Source organism: Polypterus senegalus, chromosome 16 (genome assembly GCF_016835505.1).
Source record: "Polypterus senegalus isolate Bchr_013 chromosome 16, ASM1683550v1, whole genome shotgun sequence".
In the NCBI taxonomy this organism is placed as follows: Eukaryota; Metazoa; Chordata; class Cladistia; order Polypteriformes; family Polypteridae; genus Polypterus; species Polypterus senegalus.
In genome coordinates this window covers 10,653,323-10,670,384 of record NC_053169.1, presented here as the reverse complement: position 1 = coordinate 10,670,384, position 17,062 = coordinate 10,653,323, and the positions used below count along the sequence as shown (strand labels likewise).

The 17,062-nt window shown below is 44.1% G+C and overlaps 1 protein-coding gene across 3 annotated transcripts in view; it reads right to left on the bottom strand.

Annotated features, from left to right (window-relative positions):
• Positions 1-6,074: 6,074 nt before the first annotated feature.
• Positions 6,075-17,062, bottom strand: part of si:dkey-103j14.5 (isoaspartyl peptidase/L-asparaginase) — a 281,307-nt gene continuing 270,319 nt past the window's right edge. For all 3 annotated transcript variants that reach the window (XM_039738136.1, XM_039738138.1, XM_039738137.1), the window contains one exon: positions 6,075-6,334. In XM_039738136.1, coding sequence (XP_039594070.1) covers positions 6,102-6,334 — 233 coding nt within the window. In that variant the 3' untranslated portion in view covers positions 6,075-6,101. The remainder of the gene's footprint in view (positions 6,335-17,062) is intronic.

The window sequence follows — 17,062 nt, the reverse complement described above, 5'->3', positions numbered from 1 at the left end:
GCCCCACCTCCCCAGCCTTTGTATCTAACCAGGGTTCCTGATGGGATTTCCCCCTCTAGTAGTCATTTTTGGAGAATACTTTTGGGACTTCCTAGTCATTACATAGATGAATTCTGTTTCGTGACATGGTGCATCATCACGCTTGAGGTAGCCATTAGAAGATGGGCCATGAAGGGATGCACCAGGTCAGGACCAACACTCAAATAGACCATGGCATTCAAGCGATGACTGATTGGTATTAAACGGCCCAAAGTGTGCCAAGAAGACGGTCCACACAGCAGTACACCACCACTACTACCACAGAAGGCAGTGTGAGATTCAGAATTCTGCAGAAATCAAGATCCATAAGACCTGGTGCATCCTTTCATGGCCCATCTCATGTGGACAGGACCTTACAGAGGGCTGGACTGGCAGTAGGGCATCAGTTTAGTGTGCGGCGTGTCTCAGTCTTAATGTCATGTTTCTCCCCTGGCTGGGGTTCACACTTGTGTGTTTTGTTTCTATCGTCTAATTTTAGGCCTTTTATTTGTATTTATGTTTCTTTAATTTCTGACTAGCTGTCCCCCGTGGCTCCACTCGTGTAGTAGTGAAACAGGACAAACTTTAAAAATCAATCAAAAAAAAAAAAATGTAATCATTTGTATTGAGAAGAATTCATATTCTGTGGTGGGCTGGCGCCCTGCCCGGGGTTTGTTTCCTGCCTTGCGCCCTGTGCTGGCTGGGATTGGCTCCAGCAGACCCCCCGTGACCCTGTAGTTAGGATATAGCGGGTTAGATAATGGATAGATGGATAATAATCTTCTTATACTGCGGTGGGCTGGCACCCTGCCCGGGGTTTGTTTCCTGCCTTGTGCCCTGTGTTGGCTGGGATTGGCTCCAGCAGACCCCCGTGACCCTGTAGTTAGGATATAGCGGGATGGATAATGGATGGATGGAGATGACAATGAAAGGGGCTCACAGTTAAACGACTGACTGGTAAGGCTCTCTGTGAAAGGCGCTATATGAGGTGGACGCAGAACACCGAATCTTTGAATCAGGAATTACTGTGACGTGAAAGGCGCTATAATCGCTATACTGACAATTACACCAAAGGGCCGCTTTACTGCTTAGCAAACACTGTTAGCTTTAAGTGCTGCCGTCTTTCTGACAAAAAAAAAATATATATATATATAAAATCATTCAGCGCTCTCAGCTGCCTCTTTTTTTGTGAAAGGAAGACCGGCTCTACTAAGAAATCGTTTATGAATTATTTATTTCATAATTCAAAAAAAAAGAGGCTTCTTGAAGATTTTGTTCCTGAAATATTTATACCTATTTGATAAAGTTGAAGCCCGTCGCTGAATTTTATTTGATCTTTGGTTATGGCTTTACGTCTAATCTACAAAGATCTCGTCACGCTGTTAGAGACGACTTTGACAGCACTTACTGGAGTCATTCGTCTAAAGTTATATTTTATTCAAACATCAGGGAGGAGGCTTGGACAGCTCAGGTAGGACCTTTGGATTTCACGCCAGGATGTAAAGAATGGAGAAGAGGAAGGGGGATTAACAAAGTGTACCCCCTCATTAGCAGCTTCCTCAGCTGTCGGGCTGACCTTGCTGGTCTCAGACCTGTGGGACGGGAGTCTGCACTGCCTAAGAGAAGAAGAGCTCAGAAACACTTCAGACCCCTTCACTTTCTGCACACTCTATTGGGTTGTAGATTTAGCTTTAAATGGCCACGTTTGCCATTCTGCCTCCTCAAACAACAACTCAATAACCTATAATGACAAAGGGAAAAACACGTCTTCAAACGGTTTGCAAATTAATTCCAAATCTGAAAACTGAAATCTCTTAGTACTTAGTAATTTTAGTAATTTAGTACGTTTAGAAGCCCATTTGGCAGCAATTCAAGCTTCATGTCTTCTTGAGTTACATTCTACAAGCTTTGTACACCTGGAATTCAGCACTGGGTACATCAATCTACACTCAGTAACCTATAAGGACAAAGTGAAAACACAATTTCAGAAATGTTTGAAAATGTATTAAAAAAACACAAAACTGAAATCTCTCATTCCCAGAAGTATTCAGACCCTCTGCCCTGACACTCCAAATTGTACTCAAGGCCATCCTGTTTGCTTTAATTCTTCTTGAGATGTGCCCAGAACTTGACTGAAGTCCACCTGTGGAAAATTGGATTGACTGGACATCATTTAGAAAGGCCCACGCGTACCTGAGTATAGAAAGTCCATCAATTCACACTGCATGTCGGGACAAAAAGCAAACCATGAAGTCAAATGAACTCCCTGTAGACCTCTGCAATAAAACTGTGTTGAGGAACAGATCAGGGCGAGGGGGTCAAAGCACTTGGAGTGTCCTCAGGTGCACAGAGACCTCAAGAACTGTGAAATGGGAAAGTTTGGAACCACCAGGACTCTTCTTAGAGTTGGCTGTCTGGCCGAACAGCAGCTGGCCAGGAAGGGGTGGCACTTCTAGAGCCTGGGACATTGTCACAAATCCTATGGGCTTTGTCCCTCAGAGCTACAGGCAAAAGTGGTTAGTGACAGACCCCCGTCTCATCGCAGAGTGGAACCTCCCACTTCGGCAGAGCCCTGAAGGTGTAGCTGTGTGACACTATCTATCTATCTATTATATAGTGCCTTTCATATCTATCTATCTATCTATCTATCTATCTATCTATCTATCTATCTATCTATTATATAGTGCCTTTCATATCTATCTATCTATCTATCTATTATATAGTGCCTTTCATATCAATCTATCTATCTATCTATCTATCTATCTATTATATAGTGCCTTTCATATCTATCTATCTATCTATCTATCTATTATATACTCCCTTACATATCTATCTATCTATCTGTCTATCTATCTATCTATTATATAGTACCTTTGATATCTATCTATCTATTATATAGTGCCTTTCATATCTATCTATCTATCTATCTATCTATCTATCTATCTATCATATAGTGCCTTTCATATCTATCTATCTATCTAATATATAGATATACACAAATATAAAAGATGCATATATATATATATATATACTGTATAGTGACAGATGGCCAAGGCCATTACCTGGCCTGGACACCAGCTGGGTGGAAGGACTGAGGGGCGGAGCATGTTTGGGACATTATCTTCCCTGAGACACTAGAGGGCAGCCTCCCTGGGTTGCTACAGCACCACGAATCCCTGCAGGGCATGCTGGGAGTTGTAGTTTGGAGCAGCCCTGTTGGGTTGTGTGGGCACTGCCAGGGGGTGCTGCAGGTACGGCCAAGCCCTTTGTGGCACCACCTCCTCTACACCCAGAAGTGCTGCCAGAAGAAGGACAAGAAACCCCTGGAGCACCTCCGGGTGCACTATCAAAGGAGCCGCCTCACCTCCAGTCGAGGATTTAGGTGCAGAGAGAGGAGAGAGGAAGAAGGAAGGCTGGTGTTTGTTTGTACATTTGGTGCTTTGGACTGTGCTGTGTAATGGGGGGCAACAGAAAAACGCTTCCCCACTTCAACAGAGGCGTGTTGTCTGCCAAGCTTTGTGTCTCTGCCTGTCTGTGTCGGGTTGGTGGAGTCGTACGCACACTGGTGGTCCACAATGAGAAAGACACACTTTTGTAAGTACTGTAGACAGAAGGAGCCAGCACACCCAGTATTCATACTGCTGATGGTTTAGGGTGGGTGGGCGCCATATTCAGTATATTTGCGTAGATTTGCTGACCTGAATCAAACGTTTTCATCTGCCGATTTTCTGACCCCCATAGACAGACAGACAGATTGAAATTGAAATTTGATGAATTCATTATTAACAGGTGAAACGCCTCTTCCTTGGTTTTGCCTCGTCACACTACCTGAACATATCAAGAACGCTGAACGCTCTCCTCATGGTGGGCTACTGTAACCCCGACGCTGCTCATTTGTCAGAAAGGTCTGCCCCAGAAACCTTTTTCTAAACTGTGTCAGTGAAGGGGATGTAGAGGTGAACGGCGTAAGCGAGATCCGTTATCACGGGTGGCCTGCACACCACGTCGGTGCCAATTCCTCTGACCGATCGTCCCGTAAATGGTCCCCAAAGTCTTACTGTCTTCCTGCCTACGGAGTCTCTTGGGCCAGTGACGTCTCGATCCGAGGAGCGCAGTAAGACATTACCCAGTGTCACCCCTCTTAAATCTGCGGCGTGACGCGCGCGTGACACTTCTACTGGACATAATTCAACGGCGCTGTAAATCAAAGTCTATGAGGCGCTGAGAGAAAAAGGGCAACATAAATTAAATCAAGCTTCTTGCCAAGCGCGAGTGTAAAATTTGATTCAAAGGTTCTGATTCCAGCTTTATTTTCCTCTCATGCATTAATAATGTGACCACATCTCCATTACGGCACCGCAAACATCCAGGCTAGCTGGCACTTATCTCAACTTGATCCAAGATCAGAACTGGCCACTTAAGACCTAAAACGGTTTTAGTTGAGGCGTTGACAACACGGGGCGCAAATCACTGAAAAAAAAATAAACATGGCGCATTGATAAGCCCCTATTTACTAAAATAAAAAAAAATAACAAGTTAAGCTCACCTTGACATTTTTTTTTGTCTACTGAAGGGGTCAGAGTTGTTTTATCAAATGGGGCAAGTGTGAATTTAAGGACCCTCACCCAGTCAGGACACCTCCATACTGGAAGGACTGGGGCAGAGAGCTCGTGCATATATCTTTCCCAGGTCGCTAGGTGGCAACCCCGGGTTGATATGGCAACACGGATTCCCACAGAGCACACTGGGAATTGGAGTTTGGTGGTTTGGGCCTGTTGGGTCTCTGGGGGTGCCACCAGTGACCTATTTTGTTGGGCTTCCACCTCACCGGCAAGTGTTTCCAGACCACACTTATGGGTTACCAGAAGTAATGGAGTTGGGAGGAAGAGGAGGAGGAGGAGGAAACCTGCTGGGAGGAGGTGACCAGTACAATCTGACTTTAGACCTCCAGTGGCAGACCCCTCAGTGACCAGTACAGTCTGGCCACAGACCTCCAGTGCCTGACCCCTCACTGACCAGTACAGTCTGGCTTTAGATCTCCAGTGGCAGACCCCGCAGTGACCAGTACAGTCTGGCTTTAGACCTCCAGTGGCAGACCCCTCAGTGACCAGTACAGTCTGGCTTTAGACCTCCAGTGGCAGACCCCCTCCAGTGTTTCCAGACCACACTTATGGGTTACCAGAAGTAATGGAGTTGGGAGGAAGAGGAGGAGGAGGAAACCTGCTGGGAGGAGATGACCAGTACAGTCTGGCTTTAGACCTCCAGTGGCAGACCCATCAGTGACCAGTACAGCCTGGCTTTAGACCTCCAGTGGCAGACCCCGCAGTGACCAGTACAGTCTGACTTTAGACCTCCAGTGGCAGACCCCCTCCAGTGTTTCCAGACCACACTTATGGGTTACCAGAAGTAATGGAGTTGGGAGGAAGAGGAGGAGGAGGAAACCTGCTGGGAGGAGATGACCAGTACAGTCTGGCTTTAGACCTCCAGTGGCAGACCCCTCAGTGACCAGTACAGTCTGGCCACAGACCTCCAGTGGCAGGAGAAGCCACAGGACCCTGTGATGTAATTCCAGGGCCTATGGCAGGAGGAAGAAGTCAGTCAGTCAGTCAGTCAGTCAGTCAGTCAGTCAGTCAGTCAGTCAGTCGGTCGGTCAGTCGGTCAGTCGGTCAGTCGGTCATTATCCAACCTGCTATATTCTAACCACAGGGTCACGGGGGTCTGCCGGAGCCAATCCCAGCTCACCACAGGTCTTTATTGGTCTTTACTGCATTGCCGGAGTCCAACTAGTGGTTGGTGTTTTATTTGATTTTTGGAGTTCATTCCCATTTTATGGCTGTCTGATGGAGCTCATGTCGTTTTGGTGCGACATGAGAGCACACACTGAGAGGCGCTATACAGAATGTGGCGCTTCAGTGAAGGCGAGAGTCCCACACATGTGACGTACTGCAGGTTGAGACGCAACCCTTCAAGAGACGTCCAGGATTCCAAGTTGAGAAGATCCCTCATTACATGTCAGTACACAAGGATGTCAATCGAGAACATGGTGCTATGTCCGAATTCTCTTTTATTCATATTTATATTTTTTACAGAAGCTTCTGCCCCCTCAAACTACCTTCAAGAGCTTCACTCACAACTTGATTGGGGTTCAAACCGTAAGACAAGGTGGTCTCTTTGACAGAAGCCCAGGCCATTCTCTCTGTGGTAAACCTTGCTGCCCAGTCTCCTGCACGGCCCACCACAATCGCACCGCCTCCTCCACCGACCCTGCTGCCCATGTAGTGAAGTCCTTCCTCTGCGGCATCTTCTGCCGATTTTCCTGTAGGAGAGAAAAGTGTATTGGCATGAGTGCCCAATGCAATGAAATTCTGACTCTGACATCCCCACAAGATGATGACAGTAACTTAAGAGGAACAGAAAGCAAACATCTTGTAGCGGGGCAAAAGCAGGCTGCCAGGGGTGCCAATTGTAGGAACTGCAGGTCTGACATTGTGGTCAGCAGCACAGGAGCGCCGCAGGGGACTGGACTTTCTCTGGTCCTGTTCAGCCAACATACATCAGACTTCCAATAGAACTCGGAGTCCTGCCACGTGCAAAAGTTCACTGACGACACTGATATGGTGGGCTTCATCAGGTGGGCAGGAGGAGGAGTATAGGAAACTAATCAAGGACTTTGTTAAATGGTGCGACTCAGACCACCTACAACTGAACACCTGCAAAACCAAGGAGCTGGTGGTGGATTTTAGGAGGACTATGGACCCCGTGATCATCAGAGGTGACTGTGCAGAGGGTGCAGACCTGTAAATATCTGGGAGTGCAGCTGGATGATAAACTGGACTGGACTGCCAATACTGATGACCTGTGTAAGAGAGGACAGAGCCGACTATACTTCATTAGAAGGCTGGCGTCCTTCAACATCTGCAATAAGATGCTGCAGATGTTCTATCAGACGGTTGTGGCGAGTGGCCTGGACGCCTGGACAAGTTGGTGAGTAAGGCAGGCTCTATTGTAGGCACAGAGCTGGACAGTTTGACATCTGTGGCAGAGCGACGGGCGCTGAGCAGACTCCTGTCAATCATAGAGAACCCACTGCATCCACTGAACAGGATCATCTCCAGACAGAGGAGCAGCTTCAGCGACAGACTGAGGAGACCCCACACTATGTGACTCGGGGGGGTAAACGTTAACATTATACAAAGTTATTGTCTGTTACACCTGCATTGTTATCACTCTGTAATTTAATATTGTTCTTTATCAGTATGCTGCTGCTGGAGTAGGTGAATTTCCTCTTGGGATTAATAAAGTATCTATCTATCTATCTATCTATCTATCTAATATATAGTGCCTTTCATATCTATCTATCTATCTATCTATCATATAGTGCCTTTCACATCTATCTATCTATCTATCATATAGTGCCTTTCACATCTATCTATCTATCTATCTATCTAATATATAGTGCCTTTCACATCTATCTATCTATCTATCTATCTATCTATCTATCTATCTATCTATCTATCTATCTAATATATAGTGCCTTTCACATCTATCTATCTATCTATCTATCTATCTATCTATCTATCTATCTATCTATCTATCTATCTATCTATCATATAGTGCCTTTCACATCTATCTATCTATCTATCTAATATATAGTGCCTTTCACATCTATCTATCTATCTATCTATCTATCTATCTATCTATCTATCTATCTATCTATCTATTGGGCAAAAATGAAAGGACTGGAAATTCAACACTGCAAAGAGCCTTCTTCATCAATGACCTTTCAATCGGACATTGTTTTTATAAGGAGGTCATTTCTGTCTCGGTTCAGTGCAAAAGTCAGGTCACCATCAAAGTGAGATGCCGTCCTCCTAGAGTGGTCTCCTTTAATACAGTCAGGTCCCTAAGTATGAGGACAGTGACACCATTTGCATAATTTTAGCCACCACAATGGATCTGAAATGACAAAGTTGTTACACGGCTGAAGTGATGGCTTTCAGCTTTAATTCAAAGGTTTTAACAGAAATATCGTATGACAGCCATTTTTATCCATGGTCCCCCCATTTCCAGGGGACATTTGACTGACCAGCTGTCCCATAGCCAGGTGTGAGCAGGTCCCTTGTCATTTCATTAACCGTTAAGCAGGTAGAAGGTCTGCAGTTGATTCCAAGAGTGGGATTTTGTATATGGAAGCTGTCAATGTGAACTCTCAATGTGAGGTCCATGTGAGTAAAAACAGGCCACCATTAGGCCGAGACAACAAAACAAACCCCTCAGAGAGACAGCAGAAACACCAGGAGTGGCCAAGTCAACCGTTTGGTAGATTCTTAAGCAGAAGGAACACAACAGGTGAGCTCAGAAACACCAGACGGTCTGGACAACCACAGAAGACGACTCTGCTGGATGATCGCAGAATTCTCTCCTTGTTGATGAAGAACCCCATCATGACATTTAGCCAAACCAAGGCCACTCTCTGTGAGGAAGACCTGTCATTGCCAAAGTCTACAATCAAGAGAAGACTTTCTGAAAGTAAAGACAGAGGGTTTACCACGAGGTGCAGGCCACTGGGACACCTCAAGTGTAGCGGCTTTAAAATGGTTGCTGCTGGTTGTTCATCAACAATTTCATCCAACTACAAGAGAAGCAGTAAGGGGCACAGTCAGCACACGCAGTGACAGGCGCTTCTAAGTCTCCTGCGAAAGCGTCATCCAGCTTTTTTTTTTTTTTTTACATATATACACAAATACAATAAATACAAATTTAACAAATGCATTGTGGGATATGGCCGGCCATTCATCCCAGCCAATACCCCCAGGCCACCAGATGGAGCCCTCCCTGCAACATGGAGATGCCCCGAATTCCAGCAGGGCCTCATGGACATTAATTTACTTTTAATGCACAGCTATGCTGGATACCTTGGGGGCCGCCAGGGGTCGCTGCAGGGAGGCCCAGGGACTGCTATTTGCCCTATAACCCGGAAGTACATCTTAGTCACAGCGACAGAGGAAATGATGTACTTCTGGGATGAAGAAAAGGAGTGTTCACCTGACCCGGAAGTGTTAAGAATCACATGGACTGAGGGATCAGAAACACTTCCGGGTCAAGGACTATAAAAGACTGTGGGAGATCCCAGGCGGGCGAGCTGAGTCGGGAGGCAGGGTGACAACGTGTCTGGGAGAGGAGGATTGTGTATTTGATTATTGATTGTGAATTGTATTGTTATATGAGTATTGTGGAGTGTAGGGTGCTTTGTGCACTGCACGGTCCTAATAAAAATAATTATTGGACTTTTATCTGGTGTCTGGTGTCTGGTCTGAGGGTTCAAGGGGACGACAGCGCCCCCTATCTGTCACAGCATATAAACAACAACAATGAAGGACAATAATTAATATTGCAACAGACCTACAAGACAAGCAGTAAGGGGCACAGTCAGCACACGCAGCGACAGGCGCGCTCTCTCAGTCCCCTGCAGCAAGCCAAGCAATATCCTAATGAGGCTGGATCTCCGTTAAAGCAAACACTTTTAAAATCCATTTCTGCCGACCAAAAGTGACGAGAGAACCTCAAAATACATTAATAACTACATGACGTGGTTTCAATGCAGTTTCAAACAGAAAACACTACTTCAAAACTTGTTAGCTTACACGAGAGACAGAGAGTATTGAGAAGCACCTTACCTGCAACAGCGTCAGCCAGCTTCGTGACCCGACATTTGTGCGATAGACATATGAGTGCCGACAAAATAGCGGCCATTAAAATGCGGCGTCAAAACCGCGTCCGACAAAATCGTAAAAAAGTTTCATTAAATATGAATTACTAGTTTAAAGCATCCTCTTTCGTAAAAGCCCTGTGTGCGTCCAGGTGTCCGTGTGTGTGTGTCTTCTGGTGAAGTGCGCATGCGCGGGGCCACGACGCACATCACACCGTGCCACGCCATGCGCACTTCACCAGAAGACACGCACACACACACTGGAAGCTGGGCACACAGTGAATGGCCTAGCCGTGGCAGCGCATGACAAGCAAATAAAAGACATCACTGCTGGGGAGACGCCACACATACAATAATCAGCTACACGCCTGCACAGATTAAAATACTTGCTGGGGAGACGACACAGTCACGATTATCAACTGCACGCCACACATTACATCAGTTGCTGGGGACGCTCTGCTGATTGCCCAATGTTGTGACAGAAAATTAAAGTCATATTACGGACATCAAAGCCAGAATTACTGTCAGAGAAAATGACAGGCATTTTATGGAAATATAAACCAGTATTACTGTGAGAGAAAATTTTAATAATAATATTAATAATAATAATAATAATGTCCTGCGGTGGGTTGGCACACAATACACTGACGCATATTACAGCCACATAAAAGCCAGTATTACTGTAAGAGAAAATATTAATAATATTAATAATAATAATAATAATAATAATGTCCTGCGGTGGGTTGGCACCCTGCCCAGGATTGGTTCCTGCCTTGTGCCCTGTGCTGGCTGGGATTGGCTCCAGCAGACCCCCGTGACCCTGTATTCGGATTCAGCGGGTTAGAAAATGGATGGATGGATAATAATAATAATAATAATAATAATAATAATAAAAATTTTATTTATACTGCACTTTATATGAACGATCTCAAAGTGCTACAGAGTAAAATAAAGTAATAAAACAAAAAAAAACATTACGGACATATCTACTAACAACATCCATCCATCCATCCATTTTCTAACCCGCTGAATCCGAATACAGGGTCACGGGGGCTGCTGGAGCCAATCCCAGCCAACACAGGGCACAAGGCAGGAGACAAATCCCTGGGCAGGGCGCCAGCCCACTGCAGATAATATAATATAATATAATATAATATAATATAATATAATATAATATAATATCCATCCATTATCCAACCTGCTATATCCTAACACAGGGTCACGGGGGCTGCTGGAGCCAATCCCAGCCAACACAGGGCACAAGGCAGGAACCAATCCTGGGCAGGGTGCCAACCCACCACAGTACTAACAACATGCCACCCAAAAAAAAAAAGGACATGTCAAGTAGGACAAAAGACACAGACAATCAAATCGGATATAAGTGACACCTCCTGGTCAGCTCAGCAAGTAAACATCAACGAAAGAAAGGCTGAAAGACAAAGAGAAATACGAGCACATAGATCGATTGAAGAAAAAGAAAATGAGCGTCAGAAAAACGCTACAAGAGAAAGACTCAGAAGAGCGAACCTTAGAAAAGGTTGCCATTTACTTGCCAGATCGAGTATTCAGCCGCGGTCAGTTATATGTGGCGTTATCAAGAGTTCGAAGTTTTCCAGATGTTGTTGTCAAGGTTGTAGATGGGCCTGAACGAGGCAAACTGTTGCCAAACTCAGACAGAATATTTACAAGAAATACTGTCTATAATGAAATTTTATTTGTACAAAAATAGAAAATTTTTCCTAAATATCTTCTCCAGATATTGTGTATTACAGATTGTTACTAAGGCAATATTAATTATACTTACTGTATTGTCATATACGTTTCTATTTTATTTTTATTAATATTTTACTTTAGGCTTATTCATTTTTTTGACAAAAAAAAAATTAAGACAAGAAACAGAATGAGGTCGCGGTCCCTTGCCATTTAATATTGACTGTTCCTACTGTTTATGCACTACTGTTCTAGCACCCGTTATTGTAACGGGCTTAATGTCTAGTATATAATAACGTTTATGTTAGAAGTCAATATTATGAGACACGGCACGCAGTTAGTCCTTAAGATCACGCCCTGCATATGTAGGAAGAATTGCAGCAAGACGTCTTGATAGTTGAGCTGCCTGACTGCTGGTACTTCCGCTTTGTATACGACGCGTTATGCCAACCCTCGACTGAGTTACTTGTCCGCGGCATGCCATCAGCAGTTATAGCAGTTATAACCTAGCACATAATGTGTTCATAATGCGCACGTACGCGCCCCACACTCTTGGCCTCTCTCGCGGTTTTGTCGGCGCTCATATGTCTATCGTGCTTTTGTCGGTGAACCATCCAGCTTTTGCCAGGAGTCTGCTGTTACGCTACATGTGCGTCCTATGGGTGTTACATTAATTAAAATCCCCCCTGCTACATCAGGCAAACAGGAACAATATACAAAAGATACGCTGATTGCATTCACATTAAACAAAATTCACAATATATAAAACAGAAGAATATCAGTATAAAAAAAAAAATAGTTTTGAGAATGTTCACAAAAATATAAAACATAATAAACTAACTCAGCCACACAAGCACAGGAAGGACAGATTAGACTTTTGACAGAAAACATTTAAAAAAAAGCAGACAAATGAAATTGAGATCAATTTGAACCAGAATAATGGATAGAGACGAGTATGGAGAAGAGAAGGAACGGCGTACCACATCATCAGTGAGTCATGGTGGAGGTCGTGTTGTGGCCTGATCATGCATGGCTGCCAGTGGAAGTTGGTCACTGGTGTAGGCAGGGGTGTGATTGGTTCAAGCCTTATACACAAGTAGAGGTCATTTCAAATCGATTCTAAAGGACACTGGCAGCCAATGTAAAGATATTAGTATTGGGGTTATATACAGGGAATATTCTGCTGTTAACTCCCGTTAAGATGAAGCAAACTGAACAGCAAAAATCTGCTCTGTACCTTGACGTATGTGCAATCGATGGCATTGCATGCGATGTTGGAAGTGACACACGGTCCTGAACGTATCGGCAGGCGTCTCGAGGGGGATAGCAGCAATTTCACGGCGGATGTTTTTCCTTCAAATCTTCCACAGTGTTGTTCCCATAGACTTTTCCTTTGAGAAGACTCCAAAGGAAGAAGTCTGGTGGCGTCAGCCCCTGTTGCCGAAGAAGGACTCAATTTCTGCCATGTCTCCTTGCTGATGCATGACACGTTGCTCCATCTTGCTGGAGGACACCTTCCGTTAACTCGCGATTCATCCAGTTGATTCTGACATCGCTTGGTGACCCAATTAGTTGGCGCCATGAAGACAACACGCTGCTCGATACCGTAGACCACCATCCTGATGAGAAGTCGAGTGACTGAGTGATGGGGTGCGGGAGGTGTGCACCCAGAAATTGCAAATGGAGGTTAAACATCACGACGGCTCTCCGGTGCCCACCTCATCGCTCCGACGCAGGGGCATCCCGGCTTGTACGAAGCTCCATATACTGAGGAGCACATTGCACGTTGTTTTGTTCAGATTGCTTCGTCCTAGCGAGAGTTATTACAGAATATTCCGGGCCTCTTTCGAGTGAACCTTCCTGTATATTTTTTCCTTTTGTTAAAAAGTCTTGCTGCTGCACTCTGGACAAGCCGTAGTCGATTTATGTCCTTTTTAGGCCGTCGTGATAGGAGAGCACTGCAGTAATCTACTCGGCTAAATACAAACGGCATGTATTCATTTTACAGCATCTTTAAATGTTACAAGGGATCGCACCCTTGTAATGTTCCTTCGATGGAAGAAAGCCGTCTTGGTAATATAATTAATATGTGATCTGAAATGAAGGTCCGAGTCAACAATAACACCCAAATTCTTGACCTCTGGGCCGGGTGATTCATTTTGTTTTATTTCTAAGATCCTCACTTTCTTTATTGCTGCCCATTACTAACAATTCTGTTGTTTCTTTGTTGAGATTAAGGAAATTCTTATCCGTCCATTCTGTTATACTAGTAAGGCGCTGGCTTCGAGTGTTTAGATCAGGGGTCTCCAACCTGTCGCTCGTGAGCTACCGGTACCTCTCAGCTCCTTTCCAAGTAGCTCACCAAAGGGGTCATGAATCCTACATAAATTTGAAAACTGGGTTAGTCAAATTAGGGGTGGGTGATCTTTTCCCCCCAGTACAACATTACATCCCTTGATATATTTATATTAAATAACATAACTGAAAGCTCACATTTTCTTTGTGTGTTTTTGAACTCTTAGGGCGGATGTCGACTTTTGAGGGCAGTAAAAGCTGTAAACGTCGATAAAACTCACTGTTACGTTATAGGTGGACCCTCTTGGCTGGGAGGACTGAGACTTGGTGACTTGATGTTGAATGCCTGTGTAAACAACGTCTACATCAGGGGTCTGCTCATGAGCTACTGGTGGCTCGCCACCCCTTTCCAAGTAGCTCGTCAAAGGGGTCATGAATCCTACATAAATTTGAACACTTGATTAGTCACGGGTGGCACGGTGGCGCAGTGGGTAGTGCTGCTGCCTCGCAGTAAGGACACCTGCAGGGTTCGCTTCCCGTGTCCTCCCTGCGTGGAGTTTGCATGTTCTCCCCGTGTCTGCGTGGGTTTCCTCCCACAGTCCAAAGACATGAAGGTTAGGTGGATTGGCAATTCTAAAATGCCCCTGCGGTGGGCTGGCGCTCAGCCCGGGGTTTGTTTCCTGCTTAGCACCCTATGTTGGCTGGGATTGGCTCCAGCAGACCCCCATGACCCTGTAGTTAGGATTGGATAATGGACGGATGGATGATTAGTCACATTAGGGGTGGGCAATCTTTCCCAAAAATCCCATCACGATCCTTTTTAACACAAAATCCACAATCTGAATTGCAGTCTATCTTTTCAATGTGGCATACACTTAAGAGAATATCCGGACTGAAACTCATCAAGACCTAAGTAACACTTTATTTTAAATATCAACCAAAGTTGAATTCAATTGTCTTCTTGTTCACTCGCTAAGCGAGGTTAAGGAACTCTTGCCCCGAAGATGGTAAGTGAGTGAGGAAGGCCCCTCGCCTCGATCTGCTGCGTGTTTCTCCGATTCACATAAATAAATCGGTACGGCAAGCGAACTCTGATACACAGCGGAATGAGAGAAGTCACACAATCAACTGGAATGTTCAAGCAAATTCTAGAAAAAAAACCCGATCTAAATCCGTTAAGTAGTTCTCTCGTCAAAAGCGGACAGGCATACAGACAGACAGACATTGGATTTTATATATGATATATTAGTGAACCTTCAACATAATGTGCAGTTAAAGTCTCAACAGCATTCTCAGCATTTCTGGAGCTTAGCAGAGCCAGAGAACGATAAGAATCTTCACCAAGCAGCTCTGAAAATGTCTGCTTTGTTTGGGTCTCCATGAGTGTGACGTGAATGTCATGAAGTTAAAGTTCAGAACAAGACGGACAGACGAACATTTAAATGACTCCATAAGAGTGAACCTAAGGGGGCTCCACTCCACCAGACACCTCAGTGCCAGTCATCTGACTAACTAAACAACACATCACACATGTAACTAGATATGTGAATAAAGTGACACAGTGACATGTGACAAAATGACAACTGAATAAGGAATATCTGTGGATTTGGAATTGCATTGTTACAGCATTCATGTTTTAATTCAACAGTGTGAGCTGCACACAGACATACAAAATGCACTTGCGGGTGAACTAAATATATTTTTTGAGGTTTTAATGCAAAATGTGAGTTGCGGACACCAACATTTTGTAAATTTTCAGGCAAAACGAGCTTATTCAGTTTGTTTGGGTTGAAATAAGCGATGAGAATAAACATTAGAAGACATGAGGAGCTCTCGGCCATTTTCATTTTGTAAAAGTAGCTCTCAGGGGGAAAAAAGGTTGGAGACCCCTGGTTTAGAGCTTTGGGGCCGTCAAACGTCAGCAGAGCTCCGGTCGTTTACATCGCACTGGCCTAACGGGAGCCTCAAATGACATCAGATGAATAAACCCATCCGTCCATCTGAAAAAGCCAGCGTGCTCATGCTGAGTTCCAAAAACCTCATCTTGGAAGTGAAGCCCAGAAATGAAAAGACAACTATTGACTTTTAATGAGAGACGATTGATTTTTGGATGAAACCGTTTCACCCTTAAGCTACATTAGCCAATGGCAGCACATAAACAGTAGGTGCTCTCTGAAAATCATTTGTAATGGAAATCAAAGGACGTTTCGCATTCCATAATGAAATATTAATATTGTGCTAATTTTGATGAATTATAAATGCCAACCGGCAAACTGGCAAAATGCAAAAAAAAAAAAAAAACACATTTACATTATGAACGTGGTCCTGTTGTGTGGAATATTCTGTCTAATAAAAATCATATTAATAGTCGGAGCAGCACAGTGGCTCAGCAGTTAAGGCTGCCACTTTATAGCCCTGGAGTGCCAGGTTCAAATGCCCCCTTGTGTGTTCTCCATACTTCCTTACAGGTTCTTCTCCAAGTTCTCTGACTTGTCTTCTACTTCCAAAGAAGTGCTGGGTAAATCTGTGTTCCCAAATTGGACCCTGTGTAGTGCTTGAAGTGGTACGGTACTCGTTATTAGCTCCTTCTGGAACTTCTATGTAGAGTTCCAGCACCTTCTCTCACTCTCCAAATCCATCATTAAAGACATCTTTATAGAGCGTTTGTGAAAAATTAACAAACAAAGACAAAAATAAGAATTGGGGAAGCTTCCCCGTATAATGTCCTGGTAGATGAGTTGTAGAAAAATGATTGATTTCGGTCGTAATTGTATAAAATACATCAGACAAAATAGTATAGTTGAGGGTTCTTTATATATCATAGCAGAAGGAAGTGGAGGTGACGTCAGTTGTGGGGTACAAAATCTGTACATTTCCATTACATTTTGTTCAAGACAAGACAACAGATGAACTATATTGTGAACTTCCCCTTGGGATTAATAAAATATCTATCTATCTATCTATCTATTATATAGTGCCGTATCTATCAATCTATCTATCTATCTATCTATCTATCTATTATATAGTGCCGTATCTATCTATCTATCTATTCAGGACAAATCAAAGCAAATCCTCTTCCCAGTTGTAACTTTTAAAACAGCTGTTCCAACAAAGAAAGGAAGACATGCTGGTGGCTATCAATGCCTTTATAACCTGAGAGAGGATGGACATCTAATTATTTTACAGCCTGGGAAAGGAAGACTTGCCTACACCTCAGAGAACATCAAAAAAAAGTTTTATTGTCTGGGGAAAAGGACAGCGAATTCATTCATCATATTGACAGCCAGCCAATCAGAATAATCTAACAATCACATCTTGCAAAACCCCCCA